Source organism: Gopherus evgoodei, chromosome 4 (genome assembly GCF_007399415.2).
Source record: "Gopherus evgoodei ecotype Sinaloan lineage chromosome 4, rGopEvg1_v1.p, whole genome shotgun sequence".
In the NCBI taxonomy this organism is placed as follows: domain Eukaryota; kingdom Metazoa; phylum Chordata; order Testudines; family Testudinidae; genus Gopherus; species Gopherus evgoodei.
Window position 1 is genome coordinate 14,419,051 of NC_044325.1, and position 25,074 is coordinate 14,444,124.

The window sequence follows — 25,074 nt, forward strand, 5'->3', positions numbered from 1 at the left end:
TCTCAACTTTATTAACTTAATTTTGATACTAACAAGCACAGTCATCAGAGCTGTAAATATTGTTCAGCAGATATTTCATGTTTTAGTGATTTTATTTCAGACAGTTTCACGCCTCAATTTTTAATTGAGAAATGATATTTTACTGGCATAAATGTCTGCAGAGATTTAATTTCAAAGTTGCATGTGTTAGTATCCAGAGAAAATGAGATTTAAAATTGGCACAAACACATATTAATGAAAGACATTTGCACATTCATCCAATCAAGGAAAACAACTGATCAGATTTGCTATAATTAAGTAATACAACTGAAATTTCACATTTTCATGATGAGAGTAAAAATATAAAGAAAATATTTGCAGACTGTAGAATGAATCTGATAAAGTGTAATCTGCTCCTGGACATTAACACAGTTGGAAGAGGTGCTAAGTTTCTCATACAAATTATTTATTATGAACTATTTGCTCATCACTAACGAACACTGTATATACTGTGACAAAGTTCCTCCTCTACCTTGGTGGGTCCTGCACTTATTGGTGGATTTGCTCACCTCAGTGATCTTCCCCACAGTCTGGGTCAGCTCCTCCTGTGTCTGATCAGGAGTTGGGAGTGAGGGGGGAACCCGGGCCCGCCCTCTACTCTGGGTTCCAGCCCAGGGCCCTATGGATCGCAGCTGTCTATAGTACCTCCTGTAACAGCTGTGTGACAGCTGCAACTCCCTGGGCTACTTCCCCATGGCCACCTCCGAACACCTTCTTTATCCTCACCACAGGACCTTCCTCCTGGTGTCTGATAATGCTTGTCCTCCTCAATCCTCCAGCAGTATTCTCTCTCTCTCTCTCTCTCTCTCTCTCAGCTCCTTGCTCCCAGCTCCTCCCACATGCTGCTTCTCCTCTAGCTCCTCCCTGCCTGACTGGAGTGAGCTCCTTTTTAAACTCAGGTGCCCTGATTAGCCTGCCTTGATTAGCTGCAGGTGTTCTAATTAAAGTAGCTATCTCCACTGCCTTCTAGAAAGATCTTAATTGGCCCCAGGTGCCTTGATTAACCTGGAGCAACTGCCATTTGGTTACCAGGATAGTAGGGATTTGTTTAGCCTGGGGCTAACATATCTGTTTCTCAGTACTTTACTGTAGCCATCTGGCCTTGCCCCATCACAATACATATGGTATACAATAAAGATATTAACCTTATGTAAACCTGTTTGGAAAGGTGCTGATGACAATCCCATACACCTAACTATGGGCATTTTCCTACATTACCCACCCAGCCCACCTTGTTACCCGGGGTTCTTGCAACTCAAACTCTAAGTAACTTTTACTCTGTGTGAGGAGGTGTCAGGAAATAAATCAGGGGCTGGCACAAACAGGGCAACACAAGAGTGCTTTCACTTAAAGCTAAACTTTACTAGTCTCAAGCACATACACGCATCTGCAACAAGATTAGTAAAATACCCCCAACCCTTGATAATTGCCAAAGCTGAGTGTGGCTTTCAAGCGACACCGCGGCAGGCTTCCGGTGGCCAAATCTTCCGTCTGCTGGTGGGGACTGCAAGATGTATCCAGAGGGAGAGTCCAAAAAACTCCCCAAATGAGTCCAACTATCTCAAAGTTTTTCCCCTTATTTATACATTAGTAATAGAATGACATGTCCCTTAAAGAAACCTTGTTAAGTAAGCAGTGTTAATGTTCAAGCAAGAGGTTTCTTTTGATTATTGATTAACCAGGTGTGGTTTTTTTCAGTCTGCAGCCTTGAGACCCCAGTAGACATTCCTGAGGGTACATCTTGATTTTTTAAAATGCATGTATCAGCAACTTCAACACAATTCTTATCAGGAAGGATGCGGGGTCAAGCTGCCCTTTCTGTGGCACCCAAAACCCCCTCCCCTTCTGCCTTGGTCAAGCTGAGATTGCTGAATGGCCAATTTACAGCTTGCTGATGAGGCTTCCTTTAACAATAAGCCATAGTGTTTTTAGGCACTTTACTGGTTTGCCAAAGTCTTCCCATACAACCTGGGTTGGATAGTTCAGACTATGTACTTGAACAAGGGTTTTCAACAGAGCTGGTCAAAAATTGGGGGTGGATGTCGCATAAAATTTTGACTCAGTTGAAAAAGCAAAACTTTTTTGTGAGTGGTTTTAACAAAAAAAAAATAAAACAGGGATCAGGATGAGATCTATGCGGGAGGCAGATTATTCCACATCTACCTAACATGAGGTTTTTTTGACCTTCTTCAGAAGCTTCTGGTGCTGACCCCTCTTTGAAGAAGGATGCTGGGTCTGATCCAGTCTGGCAGTGCCTATGTTCCTAGTTCAGTGGGGCTGTCACAGGGTGACTGGCCCCTTCAATGGAAGATGGCCCAATCACACCTGTGCCATAATTAAGTAGCTGCTTTCCAGCTGAGAGGGCAGGGCTAAGGAGGTCAGGCTATAGTTACTGGACACCTAGGTCTTGGAAAAGGTCTGAGTGCATGATCAATCTGGAGTTGAAATCACAGGGCAGGTTCCTGTGGAAGGTCCTAAGACAGGGTCTGCAGGAAGCTAGGTACTCAGAGAAACCAGCGTGGGGGCCTAGTGCTCTGTACTGGGGCAGGGAAAGTAGAGCCTCTCAGGGGCTGAGAATAGCCCTCCAGGGGAAACAGCTGAGTGTTCTATCCTAGAGCCAGAACAGCTCACCCAGGTAGCTCAGGAATGGGCTGGGAAAAGGGTTCAGAGGGTGGGCGGAAGCAAAGCCCTGAAATGCAGAAGAATCTTCTCATTGTTGGGACTTTTTATTCTGAATCTTTGCAACTGTGAAAGAGGTTATTGTTGTGACTTGGCTAGAGGACTAAGTCACATCTCCAGCACAGACTGGTGTCTGGAAAGCTAAGGAGCCCAACCTCATGGAGTGCCTGCTACTCCATGCTTGGCCAGTAAGGTTGCTACAGGGTTGCAGCCATGCCCCACAACGGGGGAGGGGTACCTTAAATCTCTAGAACAGCTGAGTTTTTTTTCCCCCAGATGGATATTAAAGCAAGCAGCACAGCAGAGATTATGAAGCACGGTCTATATAAATTTAAGTGCATAGATTGGGAAGGGAATCTGGTGGGTTTTAAAAATTGTATTGCATATATCATGCAAGAATCACTGCTGTAATTTCACAGTCAGGTCTTATCATTAGCACAAAATGATTTTTTAAAAAGTTGTGTTAGGTCTAGTCTAGGAACACTGGGCATATCTGGGTCCATCACTGAGTCTGGTTCCCTTGCACTATACTGACAGATAAGTCACATTAGTAAATGAGTAAGAGAGGAAATAGTGTAAAATATATTTTCATTTGAAAGCTCTGTCATGGCCAGTCCAGGCATGCTGGGCACTTGCTATACAGGAGACTGGCAATGATTTTATGCCCTCACCACTGCCCGACAGCAAAGTCACATGCAATAAAGAAGGGAGAGACTTTGCTTGGTTTTAAAGTACTTGCCAATCAGGCACACTGGACACTGCTGCTGACCTAATTTCAGGGCATCAACCAGAAAGAAGTGATCACATTTGTGTTGACTAAACTAACCATACAATAAGTGGACTTTCTGGGATTTAAAAATGTCTGTAATTTCTTGCTGAAGATATAATTGCTCTCCAGGCTACAGGAGCAAGAAACAAGTCATAAATGCATGGTGGCGTTTGCTGTTTTAGAGTGAGTGTCATGCATTTTATTGTTTGTGTTGCACTGAAGTTAGTTGGAAGCAGAGCTGGTCAAAAATAGGATTTTTTTTATTTTTTTGTCCCATTAGACTGTTCAATATATTTATATTTGTTTTGTCCCAAAAATTAGGGGGAAAAAATCAATGTTTTGTAGAATGGAAAGGTCTGAAATTTTTATATTTAGAAACATCAAAATGTTTAGTTTCAGTTTAGATCAACATTGAGCTGGAGCCACCTGACTCAACCATGATGCATCATGGTTGCAGGATTCCCCTGATGAACTTCAGTGGTTCAACCAGAGGAGTGATTGCAGTGCATCATGGAATATGTAGTACAACCAGGGAGCTCAGCCCACAGAGGAGAATTGTGGCATGAGATACCTGAACTACAATTCCCATGCAGCATCATGACAGCTCAGAAAGATGCCCAATTGACCCAAAATGCTTCAATCCAGTTGGACAAACCAAAATGTTTTGATTCAGGTTGACCTGACCCAAAATGAAATATTTTGTTTTAATTGTCCTAACGGAAAAGAAATCAAAATATTTTAGTAAAAACTGATTTTTATGGAAACTGCATTTTCCATAGAAAAAAACATTTTGATGGAAAATTCCCAACCAGCTGTAGCTAGAAATAAAGCTACATGACTGCCATCCTCTTAGACCCTCATGATGCAATACATGTATCTCAGGAGGTTGTCCCTGTAAGTAAAAATGTACATAAGTATTCTTAACACAAAATTAAAAGAAAATAAACCCAGGATTTTCAACCTTGTACACCAAAAATTTGGCTCCTAAATCCATATCTAGGTACCTAAATAAAAGTAGCTTGGACCCACATTTTCAAAAAGGACTAGTGATTATTTGATCACTTATCTTTTAATTGTCTACCTTGAGATACTGATGACCTAGTAGATAGAGTACTGGACTGAGACTCTAGAGATGTGAGTTCTATTCCCACATTGGCCATTGGATGTTCTTAGGCAAATCATTTAGCCTCCCTGTGCTTCATTTCCCCCATTTGTAAAATGGCTGTAATGATGCTTAGATGCTTTCTAAAGCACTTTAAGATCTACAGATGACAAGTGTTAGATAAGGGTCCCGATTTTCAGAAAGTGCTGAGCTCCCAGCCTCTGAAAAGGAGACATCTGAAAGGAGCCAAAAGCTGGGACCGAAAAATCAAAGACACTGGTCACTTTTTAAAATGTAGGCCCCAATTTTCAAACTTGCTGAGCACCTGGCGTTCCCTTCAATATCTGTGAAATTGTGGGTACTCAGCACCTCACTGACCCACTGTCATGGAGGTCTCTAAACATGGATTTAAGAGCCTAACTTTAGACACCCAGGTCTGAAAATTCTGGCTTAAATTTTTGCTGTTACTAGGAGACACCTGCACAAACTTGTGACACAAGTTTTGTCTTCTGAACTTTTAATTAGGTTCCTTATCCTGTGTGCATCAATCATACATCTGAGCAAAATCTCATGGTAACAACCCATTGTCAGAAGTTACTGGTGTGTAACAAATATCAGTCTGAAAAGTGTCAAAGCATGTTTTTAAAAATGACAATCTCACAAGACAGAAAGATGACCACTTTGGGTTTCACTCTCCCAGGATCTACAGGTTCATTGAGCTGATTAACCAACCCTGACATAGAAGAGCATGATATACCCTCCACCATCTGTACTCGTGTTGTATTGTCCAAGGCCACTGAGTTATGGGCTGCCTAAAGAACACCTCCTAGAGAACAGCAGAATGTCAGTGCTAGCAACCAACCTGAGATAACTACTGTTAAATACCAAAGGCCATATCCCCAGCATGGCACCATCTAAGTCAGCAATTTCCCACTTATGCCAGCAAAGAATTTGACCCCAGGAGCCATGTTTTCTAATCCTGCATTCTGTGCCCCTCCCTGAAAACTGCTCCCCACTTTCCTCCACCTCTTAAACTAGGAATTGGCGAGGAACAGTTCTAGACAAAGAACATAGAAACACATAGGCATTCTGAATAAATGCATTTAGCATTAAAATATTGGTGCACTCTTAGTTTCTGCCCAGAATGATTTCCTTAAAGACTAGACAATCTAGTGGAGTCACAGGGTCAGAAACTGTAGTGAATAAAATCAATTTGTATGTAAAGTGCTGGAGGGCATGACATAATCCTCTTTCCTCTCTTCAGTGCATGCAGCCAAGAACATCTTATAAAATCAATGGTCCTCCAGGAAGTACAAACATAAGAACTAGAGCTGTGCAGAGACAGGTGTCTCAGTTTCATGGAGGATTTCAATATTTCATAAGTTTTCGTTTTGTTTTGATTCGGAATGAAATTTGTAAATTCTCTGCAAAAGGAAAGGAAGCCCTGCCTCGCAGGCAGTCCACCTGGCAGGCTGCCCCAGAGCAATGGACAATGGAAGTCTTGGGGTCTCCCCACTCCAAAGCAGCCTATGGGGCAAGTTGCTGAGGAGCTGGGTGGGAGAGGTGGCAGAAAACTGTCTATGACATGTAAGGTTTGAGTAGTGTTTTAATGGGGGAGGCCCAAAAAGACACAACAGAGTTGGTTTAAAGCCAAATGGCTGTGTTTATTTTAACAATGGGAATAGATTACACTTTGGCTAGGGAGAGCAACGTGTTAACTCTTATCTACACTCCTTCACATAAAAAGAATAAGCAAGGCTAAAAGATAAACTACAGAAGAGAAAAAGGAAAAAAAACCAACTGCTTTTCTTATACATAGAATGAAGTAAACGCAAGAAACAGAAGAGGGGGTAGAGACGGGGGAAGAGTTAGGCAAAAGCAGAAATATTTGCAGAAATTACAAAATACATACCACACTCCAGATACAGCCGACCAGCAGCTTAAACACCAATTGCATAGCGAATTAGGGGAGGTTTAATACGACATGACCCGAGCCGGCAAAATCTGGAGGATGTTCCCTGGCTAAAAGGGTGATCAAACCTTTCAGCTGACACGTGGGAACTTCTCCTGATTTTGGCGTGAGACATAGTTTTGTCTGGGGGCTTTTACTCATGTCAATTTCAGATTGGTTCCCTTTTACGTATGTTGATACCGGATTGGCCCCCTAGCTCCTTCGCCTTCCATGTTCCGAGCAGGAGCCGCCTACGTAGCAGAAACTGTACTTGGCAAGCACACTACTTCTTTGTTCGAGACATGCTTACATGTCTATATACGGCTCACAGGGTGCACCCAACACGCTAGGGTTATGCACACGACACCTTGGGGCTTTTCCGTCCTTTAAGGAACAAGAATCTGACCCAAAATGGAGACCACCTTGTCCTTTTACTAAAACAAAATGGCTATGGGCCGACAATTGGCCATAAAGAGACCGTGTTTAAGCATGCACTTAGGGTTGCGACAAAAACCAGGCAGGTTTCAAACCCTGCCTGGCAGGCAGGGGTGCAACAGAACCTTGGAACATCATAAAAACTGAACTATCCGCACAAAATTTTTCAACTGATGAATCACCAAGTTCCAGTGAAAAATGTTTTAAAGGAATTTCCTGTGACTTCTAGTAATAACCCCACTCTGGGCAGCCAGCAGGCTTTAATCCGAGTCTTCATCAGCCAAGCATATGCCTCTACCATTCTAGTTAAAGGACTAATGCCCAGATTCCCAGAGATAGTTAAACTCTGAACTCCCATTGGTTTCAGTGGAAGTTAAGAGCCTAAATACCTTTGATGATCTGAGCCTAAGCGCATTAGCTGGCAGTGGGGGTAGGTGGTTGTTCTCTCTGGACCAACCAGAGGGGAAACATGTAACACACTTTACAAGCATGTTAAACAAATAGACCAGTCGTGGAAAAAAGGAGCAACCAACTTGATACTGGGGGCCCCAGCAAGTGTTCACAGTACACTATATAGCAGGGTTGCCAATTTTGGTTGGACATATTCCTGGAGGTTTCATCGCATGACATAATCGTTAATTAAAAATTAATCTTCAATTCCTGGCAACTCCAGGACAGTCCTGGTGGGTTGGCAACCCTAGTATATGGGCCGTTTACACTAGGGTGCTGAAAAGTACAATCCAGACAAACTCTCTCTGCTTTTAGACTAATAGAAAATATTTTGATGATAAAACATCAACAGGTATCACTGCAAGACCCTTTGGTACATCAAAAGTGGGAAATTGGTTGTGATCAGTTTTAGCAAAAACAGCTTGTGCCTTCCCACCATCCAACATGTAATCAGAACAAACCTCCAGCATTGCTATTAAACCATTCTGCTAGACCAAAGGACTCTGCTTAGCATAGTTCTTAGTGCTGAGTTCAGATTTTTAAAGATAACTCTGGACAGCTTCACAGATTATATATTTTCCTCTTTAATTTACACCTCAGAAGACAAATCTAATCAAAACAGCAGTGAAGACAGTTCAAAGGTTTCAGGTCCAGGGCTGATTTATTAACAGTGGTTGCATTATTCTTTCACAGCAGTTGCTGTGAATGATTCCATCTCTCCATTCTCCAAAAAGTAATCTTTTTGCTGGCTATCAAATACAAGCTGACATATTTGCATACTAGACATGCATAAGTGCACTGCATAGTCTGATTTATCTGCGAAACATCCAACATGCTATCTGCTTGATGTAAAGTAGGTTGGAAGAGTGACCTATTAAAAGAAAGAGGAAAAAAAGAAAGCCTACTGCAGAGCTGTGAAACAATTAATTTTATTCTTACTCTTTGTTCAGCTACCTTTCCTTAGGTTGCTTTTTAGTTGCACTCAAATGTCCTGGTGAGAGACAACCTTATACAAACGTATATGGATAGATGGAAGATGCACAGGATAACTTCATGGCACGGCAGTACTAAATATTAGAAAGATTACATACTGTCCATTTGCTATGATCAAAGTGCAAGTATAATTCCCACATGTTATAGAGCATTACACCGCAAAAAGTGTCACCTTAGCTCTGACCTGCATATCTGGAAACTGAATTACAGCATGTCAGAAAGACCAGACAAAAATCCAAAGAAATGGCAATGGATCCTTGCTTTTAACCATGCTCAAGGATGCTCAAAGCCATCTACCTAGGACCTTTTACAGTAATTTTAAAGTATAGATGTTCCACTGTTGCATGTGACGGTAATTCTAAAATAGAATATAGAAATTTACTGGACAAAATAAAAATAACCTCATGCTTTAAAAATATTATTTATCTTGCTCCAATTTAGACAGATAAAGATTATATTTTCTGTTATAGGGCCTGCAATAGATCAAGTACATTTCTAGATCTTACTGACATCTAGAGCTGATGGGAAACAAGAAAACACAAAACATTTGAGAATTTGGCAAGAATTTATTAATTTTTTTAATAGTCTTTTCAATCTATGTCAAAATTTCTTCTAAAGGTTTTGATTTTTGAAAATGTCAAAAATCTCAACAGCTGGGTCAAAACAAAACACATTTTTTACTAATTTTTTGGTGAACGTTTTCAGAGGGAGAGAGTAGACCATATCTTTAACTCCTTTGTGACTGTCTTCTTTAAAGTCAAAGATGACTATGAAAGGCTTCTGGGTATTTTTGATGCATACTGTATACCTCAGAGAGATGTGGTTTGTGATAAAGTATTTTTCCATCTGAGAATTCAAGAACCAGGGAGAAAAATTTATTTTTTTATGAGAACTCTGCATACACTGGCTTAAAACTGTGGTTTTCAGAATGCAAAACATGAAAATATTAGAGTCAGGCAGCTCAAGCTATCGAGTTCACAGATAAAAACCTTTCAAAGCAGCTACAACTGAAGAAATATTTAACCCAGCTAAGGGCATTCTAATAGCAAAACAATCTGAAATGATGAAACAGCAAAACCTAGAGAAAACTGATAAACTTTCTTACCTTAGGGGTTTTATGATAATGACTTTTACCACTCAAGGTTTTGCTGTTCACCAGTTCAGACTGTTTTGCTGTTTGAGTAGCTGTGGTGCACAAGTGAATGGAGAGGCTGAGAGCTGTACAGACAGCTAAGAAAATCCTACAGCAGGAAGATCCATTCCCTGCTCTTCTGAGTCACAGATCACACCAGTAGCACTGGATATGGTCCAGCACAACTCCTGATGGCAGGACAACTCAGACCTACTGTTCCAACTTTTGAAAAGAACCTATTTCCAAAGTGACTAGGCATGAAGAGAGTAACCAAACTGAATAAAAACGCTAAGGATGTGTCTACATTGTAATTAACCACCTCCACCTGGCCCGTGTCAGCTGACTCAGGTTCATGGGGCTTGGGCTACAGGGCTGTTTAATTGCAGTATAAATGTTCAGGCTCACACTGGAGCCCAGATTCTGGAACCCTGGTGGGTGGGGGAGTTCCAGAGCCCGGGCTCCAGCAGAGCCTGAACATCTACACTGCATCTGCACTCCATAGCCTGAACCCAAGTCAGCTGAAATGGGCCACCTGCTGGTGTTTAATTGCAGTGCGGACATACCCTAAAAGAGTTGATGAACACTTTCACAACAAAAAGAACAGGAGTACTTGTGGCACCTTAGGCCACTTCCAGACTAGGTATTAAAATCGATTTTAGATACGCAACTTCAGCTACGGGAATAACGTAGCTGAAGTCGAATTTCTAAAATCGAGGTACTCACCAGTCTGGACGGCGCGGCATCGATGTCCGCGGCTCTCCGTGTCGATTCCGGAACTCCATTCGGATTGATGGAGTTCCGGAATCGATGTAAGCGCGCTCGGGGATCGATACATCGCGTCCAGACTAGACGCGATATATCGATCCCCGAGCTATCGATTTTAACCCGCCGATGCCGCGGGTTAGTCTGGACGAGGGCTTAGAGACTAACATTTATCTGAGCATAAGCTTTCGTGGGCTACAGCCCACTTCATCAGGTGCATAGACTGGAACATACAGCAAGAAGATATTTATGCATACAGAGAACATGAAAAGGTGGAAGTAGCCATGCCAACTGCAAGAGGCCAATCAATTGAGATGAGCTATCATCAGCAGGAGAAAAAAAACTTTCGAAGTGATCATCGAGATCATCGATAGAAGGTGTGAGGATACTTAAATAATCTATTTCCCCATGTTAAGTATCCTCACACCTTCTGTGGATCATCTCGATGATCACTTCAAAGGTTTTTTTCTCCTGTTGATGATAGCTCATCTCAATTGATTGGCCTCTTGCAGTTGGCATGGCTACTTCCACCTTTTCATGTTCTCTGTATGTATAAATATCTTTTTGCTGTATGTTCCAGTCTATGCATCAGATGAAGTGGGCTGTAGCCCATGAAAGCTTACGCTCAAATAAATTTGTTAGTCTCTAAGGTGCCACAAGTACTCCTGTTCTTTTTGCGGATACAGACTAACACAGCTGCTACTCTGAAAACTTTCACAACAGATGTCACTCAGAGAGCTGTCAGATCTAGAACCTGGTGACCGTGTTCATGTCAAATTGGATGGAGAAAAAGGATGGACAACTCCACCGCTCATAAAGAAAAATAATTCATCACCCAGATCATATGTGATCAAGACCGACAGTGGAGAGTTCAACAGAAACTGTTGACATCTACCATTTGTTCCTCATAAAGAACGATCAAGAAAGCAAACTCTACAGATGGCAGATGCAGAACAAGAAGACTCAAGGATTTCAAACCAACCACAGCCAGTCATTGCAACTAATGGACAGCCTGATGACCAAGCTGTTATATGGTCAGGTCATGTAATCAGAAAATCAATATGATTTGGAGACAGTTAACAGACTGATGCATACTGAACTTCAACGATAGCATGATAGTGTAAATATTGTAATGGAATGTGCTGTAATGGAATTCTAAACTGTGTTATACTTTTCAGCTAGTAGGTGGTACTGGGTAAAATACCTTTTTAAAAGAACCTCAGACATACCTAGCAGAGCATTAAGTGGTCTTATGATCAACACATGTGGTGTGTATAAGCAAGCTCTGTGACCAGCCCATATTTGGTACAGAAGTATGACAGCTGTATCAATTAAAATTTAGAGCAGAGAAATACTCCAGTTTACATCATTCCCTTGGTCTATGATGTTTACCAAAGGTCCATAAGATCATTTCTGTGATAACAATTAATGAAATGATCCTGTGAGGTACATAGCCTCTCCTGAGATTTGCTAAACACTGATCAGAAGATGCTTCATGCCTCATAAGATCAGGAACGACGTTTTTACCAGTTATTTAAAAAAAAATCCCTTCCTTTCTGTGCCTGCAGTTAGCAGGTGTAAATATTGGTGGCATAACTTCAGTCACTGAGATGCAGCTGTATAGCCAGGATTTAAGGCTCCAACTCGCCAAAGTTCTTAAGTCAATGGGACTACACAAGCTTAAAGTGAAGCATATGTGGGCCTAAGAGTAGTTAAACTCTATCAGGGTCATTAAGCTCTAAGATAGGCTTCCAAGGGAGATGTGGAAACCCTGTCACTGGAGGTTTTTAAGAATAGGTTGGACAAATGTCTGTAGGGGGGCTGGACTTGATGACCTCTCAAGGTCCCTTCCAGCTCTACATTTCTATGATTCTATATGCTTAAGCACTTTGCTGGATTAGGGCCTAAGTGTCTAAATGGTCTAAACTACACTTGTGGTTATTTGTGCCTACAAACTGCTGGCACCAGAAGAGAGGCCCCTCATGCCAGCTGCACAGACATTAGCCAGAGACACAGTATTCTGCAAAGTGGAAATGGGCTGCACTTGGTAATGCTCATGTTCTCCCCATTCCCCCAAAAAACATCTGGGGAGACCACTCCAAAACAGGACTAGAGGCCAGGCATTCTGGGGCTGGTCACAACAATCTATCTGCCTGCCTGTGTGTTGATACCTCATGACCCAGCAATGCTCCCTGTGCGCTGACTGGAATAATCTGTAGATTGGGAGGGGACTGCTGCTGACCCGAATAAGGCTGAGCACTGGTGCTGCTTTGGCAGAATACATTAAGTCTTGTTCCAGAATCTGGCCTTTTTCTGTTGCTACTGAGTGCTAGTTTAAAAATCAGACTCAGTGAGAAAGATGCTCTCGCTGACGTGAGTGTGCTGGGATCTGTACTTGGGTCAGGTGCTTTTCACATCCCAGGTGTACAAGATGCTATCTTTGGGTTGCTTAGTCATAGCGCTGGCTGTGGGTGGCAATCAGATGAGCAACAAGTGCCTGCCAGCCCTGAGAAGCAGCACTTCGTACAATCCCATCACACGCTGACACAAACAACTTTGTTCACATACTGTGGATTCAGTATATCTAGCTCCTCCTTCACTGCATTGCCACGGACAGAACAAACGATAGCACAGAAGAGGGATTGTATTAAAAACAAACCAACTCTTCCTTCTTAGGCAGTCTTGCTTCCTTCCTAAGGGCCTAATCCTGCTCCCATTGACATCAATGGCAAAACCTCTCAGGGACGGTCTAGGTATAGCGAGTCCTGTGTCCTCTCAAGGTCCCTTCTAGCCCTACATTGCTAGGACTTTAATGGTGCCAGATCAAACCCTGAACATAGCCCTTCTCTCATTCTATTCCTTGAAAAAGGACTCTGCATATTTTCTAAGCCCTGACTGAAGGTTCACATCAGGCAGGGGCCATATCCTCACCTGAGTAAATCAGCAGGGCTCCCTTGACTTTGACAGCCTGAATTCATTCACCTTACAATGGTGCTGCGAAGCCCGTCTGTTTAATGGTGGAGGGCTGAGGGTGGGATTTCTGTCTGGTGTTTTTAAGCTGTATTGGTCACTTGACTGGTGATTGAATGATATGTGATAGAGGGGGAGCAAAGTGAAGGGCTGCTTTGTAACTCTGGGGTTATTGTGCCTAGGGCTTCAGGGGTGGAGGTTTTAAACCAAAATCTAACAGATCTGCCCCCTCTCTCCCAGGGCCGCCCAGAGGGGAGGGCAAGTGGGGCAATTTGCCCCAGGCCCCCACGAGAGTTTTTCGGGGCCCCTGGAGCAGGGTCCTTTACTAGCTCTGGGGGCCCCGGAAAACTCTCGCGGGGCCCAGGCCCCCAAAGCTTCTTCACTCCGGGTCTTCGGTGGCAATTCGGTGGCAGGGGGTCCTTCCGCTCTGGGACCTGCTGTCAGAGTGCCCCGAAGACCCGTGGCGGGGGGTCCTTCTGCCCTGGGACCCACTGCCGAAGTGCTGGGTCTTTGGCGGCAATTTGGAGGCGGGGGCCCTCCGCCGCGGGTCTTCGGGGCACTTCAGCAGCAGGTCCCGGAGTGGAAGGACCCCCTGCTGCCGAATTACCACCAAAGCGAGGGCTCCCCGCCGCCGAAGACCCCAGGCCCCTTGAATCCTCTGGGCAGCCCTGAACTCTCCTAAGGAGACTACAATGGAAAGTCAGTTAATGTTTACAGGGGAAGAGGATTCTGCGACCAGGAAATCACAAAATGTACCACATGGCCCTATGGACCTTTTTCCTACTATGTTGTAAAAACCTGCCCCATACATTCGCTCATTCCTGATCAGGGTGAAGATGTCTTTAATATTACTACTACTAATAATAATTCAACTGCAGTTAATAAATTCAGCACTACTTAAGGAAAGAAAATTGGGTGTGATCCAGTGCAGGGGACCCCACCATATTAAACCCAATTCAAGCCAGAACTTACATCATTATATGGGATTTGCAGGATTTTCATGGTACTGAAAGCCATACCCTGTGATTAATTCCACTCTCCTTCTTCTCCCCCCATGTACATTTTGTGGCATACACTTCCATGTGGCATGTTTTTTGAGGGCAGTGTCACTGCAGCACAAAGAGATGCTCACAAACCAGAGGCTGTTAATGGCAATTGTGTCAAACTAATCTCAGTGCAAATATCTACATTATCATGTAAGATGTCATGATAATTTAATGCTGTAGCAAGGGCAGGCATCTAATAATCACAATAACGGAAATATTCTAAGAACTCCGTGATGGCAGCTATTCAATCAAATATAAAAAACCCAGTTCTAAGCTGTATTAAATTATAAAGAACATATATATTGTTACTGGTATCTGAAAGAGACAGGCTGGTATAGGTTATGCTTTGAAAACTTTTTCCACTCTTTGCTGCCTTTTTCTTTTTAACATGACCTGGAGGCACACAATAGATTAAATTAAACAACAACAACAGTGCACTTCTATAAGACCTTTCATTCAAGGATCTCCATGTGCTTTATAAGTGTTAATTCTCTCAACGCTCTAGTGATAAAGGTAGGTATTAGTGAATCCATTTATACACTGATAAACAGAGACAGTCAGGTCTCCTGGGTTCCAGTCCCAGCTCTACCACTAATCCATTCTGTGTCTTTAACATTACCTACTCCCTGATTCAGCAAAGTAAATTCTTAACTTTAAGCACATGCTTAAATAAGCCCATCCCTATTCTGCAAAGCATATAAGAATGTGCTTAAGCCCCACTGAAGTTAGGAAAACACACTTAAATATTTTGTTCAACAGAAATGGATTTAAGCATGTGCTTAACTGCTCTCATATTTAGAACCTAAAATCTGTAGGTAAGTCTCTGCGAATTTACTTGCCTACAGACATAGTATTCCTATAGCTGGTTAGAAGATATAGACCAGATAACTGATCCTGAATAAAAACTGTATTTAGACATGAAAATACTATGCATTGAAAAGTCTTTCTTAGTGCTGGAATCATGCTAAACATACACTACTATGTATTTTTACTTCATTTGATTTACAGTATTCATTACAAATAATATTCCATTCTTAGGAAAAAAATTTTTGCTATGTCATATTTTTTTGTGCTAAAAACCCCAAGCATTTGTAAATTGCTCTGATCCGGCAGTAAAAGAGACAGAACAATAAAAGCTAGAACATATATGCCCCATTAAAATGCAAAACCTGAATTTTTTTGCACCACTTTGGAGGAAGAAGAATTACAATCTCAACTCATAAGTAAGTAAATATAAAATAGATGTATCCATAAACAACTCATAGAAAAGATGTCTAATCTCCCCTTGCATGTAACTACCCCAGCAACGCTGATAGATGCAAAGGGTCTAATCTCACCAGGTGCTGTGAGCCTCCTGTGAGTCAGCGGGATCTACCCAAACTTTCCCCTGGGTAATAGGCACAGTAAGTAACTGGATACAGACCTTACTAAGTAGAATGGGAGCATATGTCACTCTTCCTTCCTCTCCCAGACTTGAATCCACCTGTACACTGTGATCTTCTGGGGCAAAACACCCAAACAGCTGCAAATCTTAAGGGTGTCTTTTTTTTAAATTTCATAGATTCCAATGCCAGAAGGAACTACTGCGATCATCTAGTCTGACCTCCCGCCTAACAAAGGCCATAGAACTTCCCTGAATTAATTCCTGTTTGAATCAAAATCAGATTTAAAAATTCAAAGTGCTTATGACTCCACCACTTCTCTTAGAAGTTTGTCCTAATGGTTAATTATCCTCTCTGTTAACAATTTGTACCTTATTTCCACTCTGATGTGCAATTTAAAAGGCAAATCGTGACATGAAAATATTTATGGCAGCCACGACTATACACAGATGTGATTAGATGCCCCCTCTCCCATATCCCTCCAATCAGAATTAAAAGGGCAGAAGTAGTTCACTGACCAGAGAGACAGTCATAAAAATGAAATTATGTTACAAGATTTACTGGTCCACAGGATGATGGAATTGGGACATCTAAAGTAGCTCTCCTTCCACACGTCTCCTTCCACTTCTCTTCCCCCCGCCCGCCCCAATATATAATGTAAGGATCTTACTGATTTATGGGATTAATACATTAGAGGTGAGTGATCTCTTCTCTCCCTACTCCCCTCCCTAACCATCTTGTCTCCTTCTTCTTCCTGGTCCTCCTCAATTCATTTGCAATCCTTATTGGTTAAGAGTTAAGGTAGGGGGTGAGGGCAGAAATACACACATATTGGCTGTGACCAGTTTTTTTCTCAGGGTCATCAATTTATTTAACAACCAAAAGACCATGACATATATACAGGCTGATGCTAGCTTTAGCAGGATACCCTCCACAGCAGTAAATGGCAGGGAAATGGCAGAATTTTCACTGGAATTTGATTTCCATGGGCTTGAAAAATCATATTGCCATATAGATTTTATGCAATAACAATAGCAACAACACTTAGCTATTACATACCACTTTTCTCTAATAAACCTCAAAGCATTCTACAAAGGAGAGCAAGTATCACTGTCCCCATTTTTACAGATGCGGAAACCGAGGCACAGTGCTGGGTAGTGACATTCTGAAGAATTTTGTTTGAATGACTGGTACTCCAAAGAAATGCACAATGTACTGACTTGCCACAGACTGGAGTGCACAGACAAGCTGCAAGGGAACTTTAGGAAGACATAGACACAAAACTAAATCTACTTTTTTTTCTATATCTTTTTGCAAATTCTACATCAGATCATAGAATTGTGTGGGCTGCAAGGAGCGTGTATAAAATAATCTGGTTCAACCTCTTAATTTGCAGGGCATTTTTAAAATTTTCAGGGATTGTGCAAGGGGCCATAGGGGAAAATCTGGTTACCTAGAACAAGAGGAGCCAAATACTGCATTGGCCTAAGGATGTACAACTCCACTTAAATCACTTTCAAAGTACGGCTTAATTCACTCTGACGGCTTTAACTAGGTTGTGAACAAGACTGTAGTGGACATATTTTAAAGTGGCTGCTTTAGATACAGGGAAGTAGCTTTTAGGGCAGGTATCAGAGGGGTAGCCGTGTTAGTCTGGATCTGTAAAAGCAGCAAAGAGTCCTGTGGCACCTTATAGACTAACAGACGTTTTGGAGCATGAGCTTTCATGGGTGAATACCCACTTCATCAGATGCACGTTTTAGGGCAGGTGTCACTATCCTACCAATGCTCTTCTTTCCACAACAATTCAATAAATAAATGCCAGGAGCCCAGTAGTCACGTCGTGAGCAACCCTCAATGGTGGGAGGATGAAAAAAATCTGCTAAGAAAACACATTTCAATATCAGACATTGATATTGTATCAGATGACTGTATCACAGGCACTATGACCAGGTTCTTACAGCAACCTGTTGGTTAGCTAATGTTCTGATGTTCACGGATGCTGAAGGGACCAGGTAGGTGCACAAAGCCTGTGCATTGTGGCTACATGGGCTCCAGTCCAACTCTCTAAACTCATTGACTCAAATGAGAGTTTCGCCTGACCAAGAGTCGAGCATCAGGCCCAGCATCAGTGTTTTTTCAAGAGCTTGTTGTCCTGAAGACCATTTAAAATTCTCTTCCCGTCTTTAGTTATCATGCCACCTTGGCTGCCTCTGGCACCCAGATAGCCCCAGACACAGGGAAAAAGAGCAAATGAAAATGATTTACGAGCTAAACTGTATCAACGCGAAGGCAGGCATATTCTGGGCTGAACAGTGCCGTCAGCTCATTCACAGCCTGAGCGAACAAGCTTTGTGCAGGGGAGCCAAGGGGAATGGTGAGCGGTTGCAGCAGAAGCTGCAGACCCACTGGCTTTGTGCCTATTCTTGGGAGCTGCTGTGTACATGTTGGAGAGGGCACGATGCAGCTGTCAGCCTTGCCTGAAGATTTGCATCATTTTCCCGCCCTCTGTTTTAATGTTGAGCTTTCAAATACGCATATCAATCTAATCAACAATCTACTGCCCTTAAGGGCTTGGCTGTGCAGCACTTTCTGCTAGGGACATTTGTCACACGTCGAGCTAAAGGAATCAAGTCAGACCACCATATTTAAAAACAAAAAAGAGCTAAGATTCAGGGATTAAAGCCACAGCTGTGTTAGGAAGGGTGTGAGGGGCAATACACCAGCTATGGGACACACACTACCTGCAGACGCAGGCAGGCTGAATGCCACCAGGGCTCAGGGGGCTACGGGCAGGAGAGGCAAATGCTACACTATTGCGAGGGTACAGTCAGGGCCGGATTAAGGCAACACAGGGCACTCTGGTTCTGCCTCTGCAGCCTGTGCCATGCCCCACTTCTCCCAACTTGGAGTAGTAGTGGCAAGGGGAGCCCCTCCCAAAGGAGCAGGGCTGTCGCATCAAGCCCCGCATTTCCCCTCAAGAGCAGCAGTAGGGTCCTTTCTTTACTTAGAAGAAGGGGTCCCCTCTACCTCCACAAGGTGGTAAGAATGGCCACAGGGGTGAGCCCCAGCCCTTACTCAGCAGCAAGGACATATCTGTTTGGGTAGGTAGGTGGGTTAGGCCTGCTGAACTCTTCTTCTTCTGCCACACAGCAAATCCTATTTGGGCGATGTTGGCAGGGCCCCCAGAGCAATGGCTCTTGGAATTCAAACCCTACGGCAGTGCATGGAGCAGTTCTCCCATCTTGGAGTGATTGTTTCAGGCTCTCTGCAGACTCAGGCAGATGTTGCTGCATCAGTTAAATTCAGGTCACATTTTCAAGCTTTCCTTCACAAGCATGTGGGCTAGAAATGTACTCTTTAATAAAAATAATAATAATGAAACCTGAGATTATGACCTCCTCTCGTGATCCTGGGAATTGGAGCCCTGGGCACAGGCCTGTAGTGCCTATACCCTTAATCCAGTCTGGAATGCAGTATGTATACCTTTCAGTACCAGCCCTGAACTGCCAATCTGTGTGGGAATTGGAGAGAATCCATAGTTCCACTTCTGCCCCACTGGAGATATCAGTTGGCTGCACTAGCCTACACCTTACTTGTTCTCCCAGGATTCTGGTGTGGTGAGGAGGCAAAGGGCTTCCTTTGTCCCACTCCCTCCTCACCCCACTAACACACCCCAACCAGGGGCCAGAATCTACCCCTAGCTATTCTGCCATTTTGTGTTTATCCCAGGAAACGCCTGATATAAGCCTGTGCAATATTTTAGGAAAGGTTTTTTTTCCAAAGATTTTAATTACTGTCAATGGACAAAAATAAATAGCAGAATCCATGTGCAGATGGTGTGTTGGGTGGCATGGAGCTTTCTTCAGAAACGTACAAATGCTAGCAATCTCTCACTGCTGTTTTAATCTTGCAAGATCAGCCTACAGTGCTTCTTGCCCTCAACCAAGTTCACATTTTGGGAGAGGAAGACCATTCTCAGCACAAAGGGCTGTGCCACATACAAAAGCAGAAGTACCTCACCTCTTTCATCTTGCCCCTCCAGGGATGAAGAGTCACCCTAGTGATTTGTAATACAGCAGCCATGCAGGTGAATTAACAGATGTGGAAACCGTAGCTTCTTATAGCCCAGATTTTGCTTGAGAAATCTCAAGGTCTAATTATGAGAGTTCTATGCAGCACAGCTATATCTCACTCCCACTCCCCATCAGGAATTCATGGAACCTTTTCTTCAGTTTCAGTCAACCTGGTTTTGGTTGAACACAAACGCTCAGAGTGAAACCTCTGTAAAAGTTGTATTTCACTCCTAAATCACATCAAAGCTACTAACATTGTTTTGACATGCAGCTGGTTTGGCTCAAAACTGAGCCCAGGTTGGCTTGAAAATATTCACCTACCTTTCAACCGTCCCTGGCTGTGTTTCAAGTTTATAGCAAAATCCAAAGCCAGGGAAAGTTTGCAAGGTTTTGGGTTTCATAACAAAAAAGTTTTGCACAGCTAATGAGTAAATGCTCTTATTATTCTTAGTTGTCTGTATGTTAGTAGCATCTACAATGTGAAGGGCACTTTCCAAACACTTTAGATGACACAGTTCTTACCTGAAGGAGCATGTAGCTTAGCAAATGAAAAACAACAGATCCAGGGTGCAAGAAGGGGATATATAACATACAAGCAAAATGGCTAGGGGGTGACTGGGAAACATATTGGTGATTCTATTTTTTGTTTTGCTTGCATGTCTTGTTTATTGCATAAACTATCCCCAACTGTCTCCACAACCTATTGACTATTACCTGACTAACTTCTCTGTGATGACATTTGCCGCATCTATGTATCTCCCTGTTGGTCTATTCCCACAGCTCTCAGGTTTTAATGGAATTGTGCACCTGAGCAAGGCATGCAGGATGCCACCCTATAAACAACAGACTTCAACTGCTTTTAAGAAACACAAGAAAGTTCTACATACTCAGCAACATGCGAATGCTCCTTATTTGCTAACTTAAAAATAATCACACAGAAAGAGTATGTAAACAATGCGCTTTCCCCTGTGAAAGGAGACAACAATTACCATTATCTATGTATGCCCTTTGGAACATAGAAACCACTGATATTATAGCAACAAAATGAAGAGAAGGCTGTGTGTGAATGCAGTGGATTCATTGGATGGAGTGCTGTAGAATACAGTGCTATTGGCTAGCTGCCCCCACCACCACACACACATTTTTTAAAATTATACAATACACACAAAAGAGTATACTCATTCTAAAATATTTTAAAATGTAACAACATTAGCACATTTATTAGCTAATCTGGGGTCTCATCAATCTGCAACCGATAAGCATCAGTTAGTATTTGTACTGCTGAGTTCTCTCTTTCCTCCCACCACCCCCCGAGTTTGGCACAAATATATATATATATATATATATATATATATATATAACACCTCTGTGGAGACTATTCCAAATGCAACATCTTCATGATTTTCTCTACCAGCTAACTATTCTCTTTCAAATGCAGTGCACTCTTGAGAGCATCAGTGGTGCCTGACAGATAAATTCAACACTGAAGAAGCTTTCATTAAATGTAGGCAATATTACAGTTTTTTCAGTTGAGTGGGGATTTGATTTGTGCTGTGCAAGAAGCCACCCATCTTTGTTCTTTATAGTCTGAGCTTCAGGATTGCCATGTTTCTCTCCACAAATGAAGAAAGAAAGATTAAGTACCCACAGCCATTTGTATAATTGTACTTTTAAGGGAAATCTCTATCGAGGGACCCCCACCCTTTACTTTTATACACACACACACCCTTCCTTACATTTACATTACAACCCATATACCTCCCTCATCAATATAAAGTCACGTTTCACAACCTACCACTGAGATTAGCTAATGAGAAGCACATTAGGCAGATTTTCCTGCCTGCTCAAAGCTCTAAAACAGTATGACATTGCCTCCATCAGCTGATAGGCATTAGACCCCATGTCACCACTGAACCCAGAAGAACCAAGCAGCCAGAAAGGCTGCAGCAAAACATCCATGTTGAGCACACACCCACCGAGAAAGCCAGGGCTGTGTGTAAGTGGAATCATGCGCCTCCACAATAGAGCCGGCAACAAATGGTCATGTAACGTGTGTTCCTCCTGGACAGCAAGTCTTTTGTGCTGAATGATGGTAAGAGATCAGACAGGGACCCAACCCAAAACGTTGCTCCTGATACATTTGTGGTTATTGCATGAAGGGGACTCATGTTGATCCCAAGCCTCTCACCTCCAACTTGGTCAACCCAAGTTTAATACTGTACAGCTGCATAATGGGGGCATCTGTTTCCCAGTGGACAATAATTTAAATCAGAGCAGCCAACCTCCCACATGTTAATGGTTAGTTAGATTCCACACACACACACCCAGCTGACAACGGAGAAAGGAAGAGGGGAAACCACAGAGAAAATATAGAAGCACTTTCCTCAAATAACTCCCCCATGAACTCCCAGAAGCTGAAGTCTCTGGATTTCACTAACAGATGTGTGCCAGTGCCTGCTGCTACCACTCCTACCAAAGGAAAGGTGCTCCCAAGCCTAGGGAAACCAAATACACCCCCAATGCAAAGGACATGAACAGCACCCCAAAAAGCAAATGGGAAATAAACACAGCAACAAGAAATATTTAGATTAAGCTGTGTCCCAAGAGCCAACAGAAAATAAACACACTCCCCTCCCCCCAAATACTAAAGTTCAATTAATCAATTCCACATGTTGAAATTAAACAAGGCCCAGATTGGGATCTCCGAAACAAATGCGGATTAACTCCTTGAACTCAGCGAATCAGTCCGGATTGACACAGGTGTAAGGGAGCTCGGGGGCTAGCCCCAGGCAGTCCGGAGAGAAATACCCCCCCCCCCCAAGCTCCAGAGCAGGGCGTGCGGCGCCCAAGGACCCGCAAAGCGCTTGCGGGCACTCGGGAGAGCTGCTGTAGCCGCCCCCCGCCCCTGGCCTGGTTGTTTTGAAAGTCCAGGCTCTCTGGTTCCTTAGCATGTCCCTCCTGGCGATCGCCAAGCAGCCCGGCAGGGGAGCGAGCCGGGGAGGGAAGGATGCTTGCCCGCCACCCGCTGTTGAGCGCCTCTGGGTACCTCGCCTTTTACCTGTGGATGCAGTCGCCATGGTAACGGGCGGGTGTTCCCTGGCGGAGGCGGCCGGCAGCTGCGGCTGCTGCGCCCCGTCTCCATCCCTCCGCTGCGCCCCAGCCCCGCGCTCCTCCGCCCCGGCCCCGGCCCAGCGCGCCCCGGAGCCCGACAGCGGCAGCCCCTGGCGATCCGGCGGCGCAGACATGCTGGCTTCCCGGCTCTGGCTCTCAGGCAGCGGGAGGAGGCGGTGGCCGCTGGAGTCCGGGCGCCTGCGGGTAGCTCAAAGCTGCTGCTGCTGCTGCTGAAGCTCCACTAGCGCTGATTACGCAGGTGAAAATGGCTTGTTTAGTTGGAGCCTTCCAGCCCTTGCGTCACCCTGTGGCTGGCATATCACAGGGCAGCGAGCTGCCAGCCGGGCTCTCCCTCTGCCCCATTTAACTGCTTCAGGCAGGCAGGCAGCGAGCGCTTTGCACAGAGGGAGCAACGTCCCCTGCCCATTCTCCCCACCCGCCTCCCCCCCTGCGTTGGTCTAGTTGCTCAGCACAAGAGAGTGCAACATGGCAGAACCTGGCTCTGCATGCTTGGGGCCAGTGCCATTCCCAGAGAACTGCAGGCAGTTCACAAGGACTCCTGTTCTTTTTGCAGATACAGACTAATGCAGCGGCTACTCTGAAACTGGAGCACAGGCGCTCAGGATCTGGCCCTTGGTCATTTGCACAGAACAAGCCAGGGATTCCTCCCCACCCCACCCCACCCAACAAAAGATGTGCGCTGCTCCCCGAATATTTCCATGTGTTTACAAAACACACGTCTGTCTGTTTGCAGCTAGGCTGGGGAGGATGAGATTCGCAGCTCATTACGACTAAACGACAGCTGTCACAATAAACTCATGAGTGGCACGCTTGCTTACTAATTCACCAACTGCGGGAACTGGCACTGGGCTTCCCAGAGTCACAAGGTGGGCAAGGTAGTATCTTTTATTGGCCCAACTTCTGTTGGTGAGAGGGACAAGCTTTCAAGCCACCCCAGAGCTCCTCTTTAGGTTTGGGGCCACGATGGCTACAGCAACACTGCATACAACATTGGGCTTCCCAGTCATTAGCTGTGAACTAACAAGTTTTCCTTGTCGTTGGTGATCGTCTAAGGGTTTTTAATACCATAATGGCTGGGAATTATAGAGCGCTATCCAAGGAGCTCCAACATGAAACTGCACAAGACCTGGTGAACTAGGGAATTATTACCACCCCACTTTCAGTTGGATGGGGAAACTGGGGCAGGTGGCTACTAAGGGTCTGATCCTACATCAGGACTAGTTCTTCCTGCAAGGTACTAAGCTAAGCACCCTTAAGTGAAGCTAGTGGGAGCATCTTGCAGGAGGTAATCATCGCCTCACAGGATTGAACCCTGGGAGACATGTGATTTGTCACATGGTAAATTGGTGGCAAAGCCAGGAGTAATTACCCCATTCATGTGACTCTCAGACCTACACTTTCCTGTTGGAGGTGGTTTACCTACAAGCAGTGGGCCTTAATGCCAGTTTCATTGTATTCAAGGTCATTCCTAGGCACTGGGCTACTGGAGGGAGATGTCAGCAGAGGCAGGGTTTAAAGCAGGTATATATTTTCAAAACCTAAGCCCCATTCTCCCGCAGAAGTGGAAGTTCAGCATGTCTGACTAACTCCATCAGTTCTGGTATTTTCCCCGCTCCTTCCAGAACCCTCCTTCAAATTTCCCTCAAGCTCTGCCTAATTCTTGGGGGGGACAGGCAGTTCTGCAGGAGGCCCAGACAGCTCTGCCACCCAGTCTAAGTGGCTTCTGCTGGTCACCAGAGATCATGCCTCCATGGGCTCCCCTCAACCATAGCTGTCACTAGAACACACCAGGAAGTTGTGTGTAGAAAGGCAGAAATAGGGGAAAGAAGCACAAATTATACAAGCTCAGCCTTCCCTTGCAGGCTGGAGTGGTGGCTGTGTGAATCCAGAGACGCCCAGAGAGCTTCAGCTCGCAGCCAGGATGGCCAGTCCATAAGCTTAGCAAGCTTCAGAGCAAGAGGAAGAAGAGCTCATCTACTCTGTTTTCCATTGGACTGATCACATTTGTTCTTGCATGGGGCCTGTGTCATTTTTATTTAAATTTTTGTAACAAATGGCTCATGGTCGCGGGACAGAAACACTCCGAATTAGTAAAACAAACAATAGCGGAAGCATGGTCATCATCTGAAGACCTTATCAATCACAACTGCCAGAGT

At 44.0% G+C, this 25,074-nt stretch overlaps 1 protein-coding gene across 3 annotated transcripts in view; it reads right to left on the bottom strand.

Moving 5' to 3' along the window:
• RTN1 (reticulon 1) overlaps positions 1-23,294 on the bottom strand; it is a 208,357-nt gene extending 185,063 nt beyond the window's left edge. The window contains exon 1 of one of the 3 annotated variants that reach the window (XM_030558492.1): positions 22,845-23,294. In XM_030558492.1, the coding sequence (XP_030414352.1) occupies positions 22,845-23,031 (187 nt within the window). In that variant the 5' untranslated portion in view covers positions 23,032-23,294. The remainder of the gene's footprint in view (positions 1-22,844) is intronic. The other 2 variants (XM_030558493.1, XM_030558497.1) reach the window with 2 other exon arrangements.
• Positions 23,295-25,074: the final 1,780 nt, after the last annotated feature.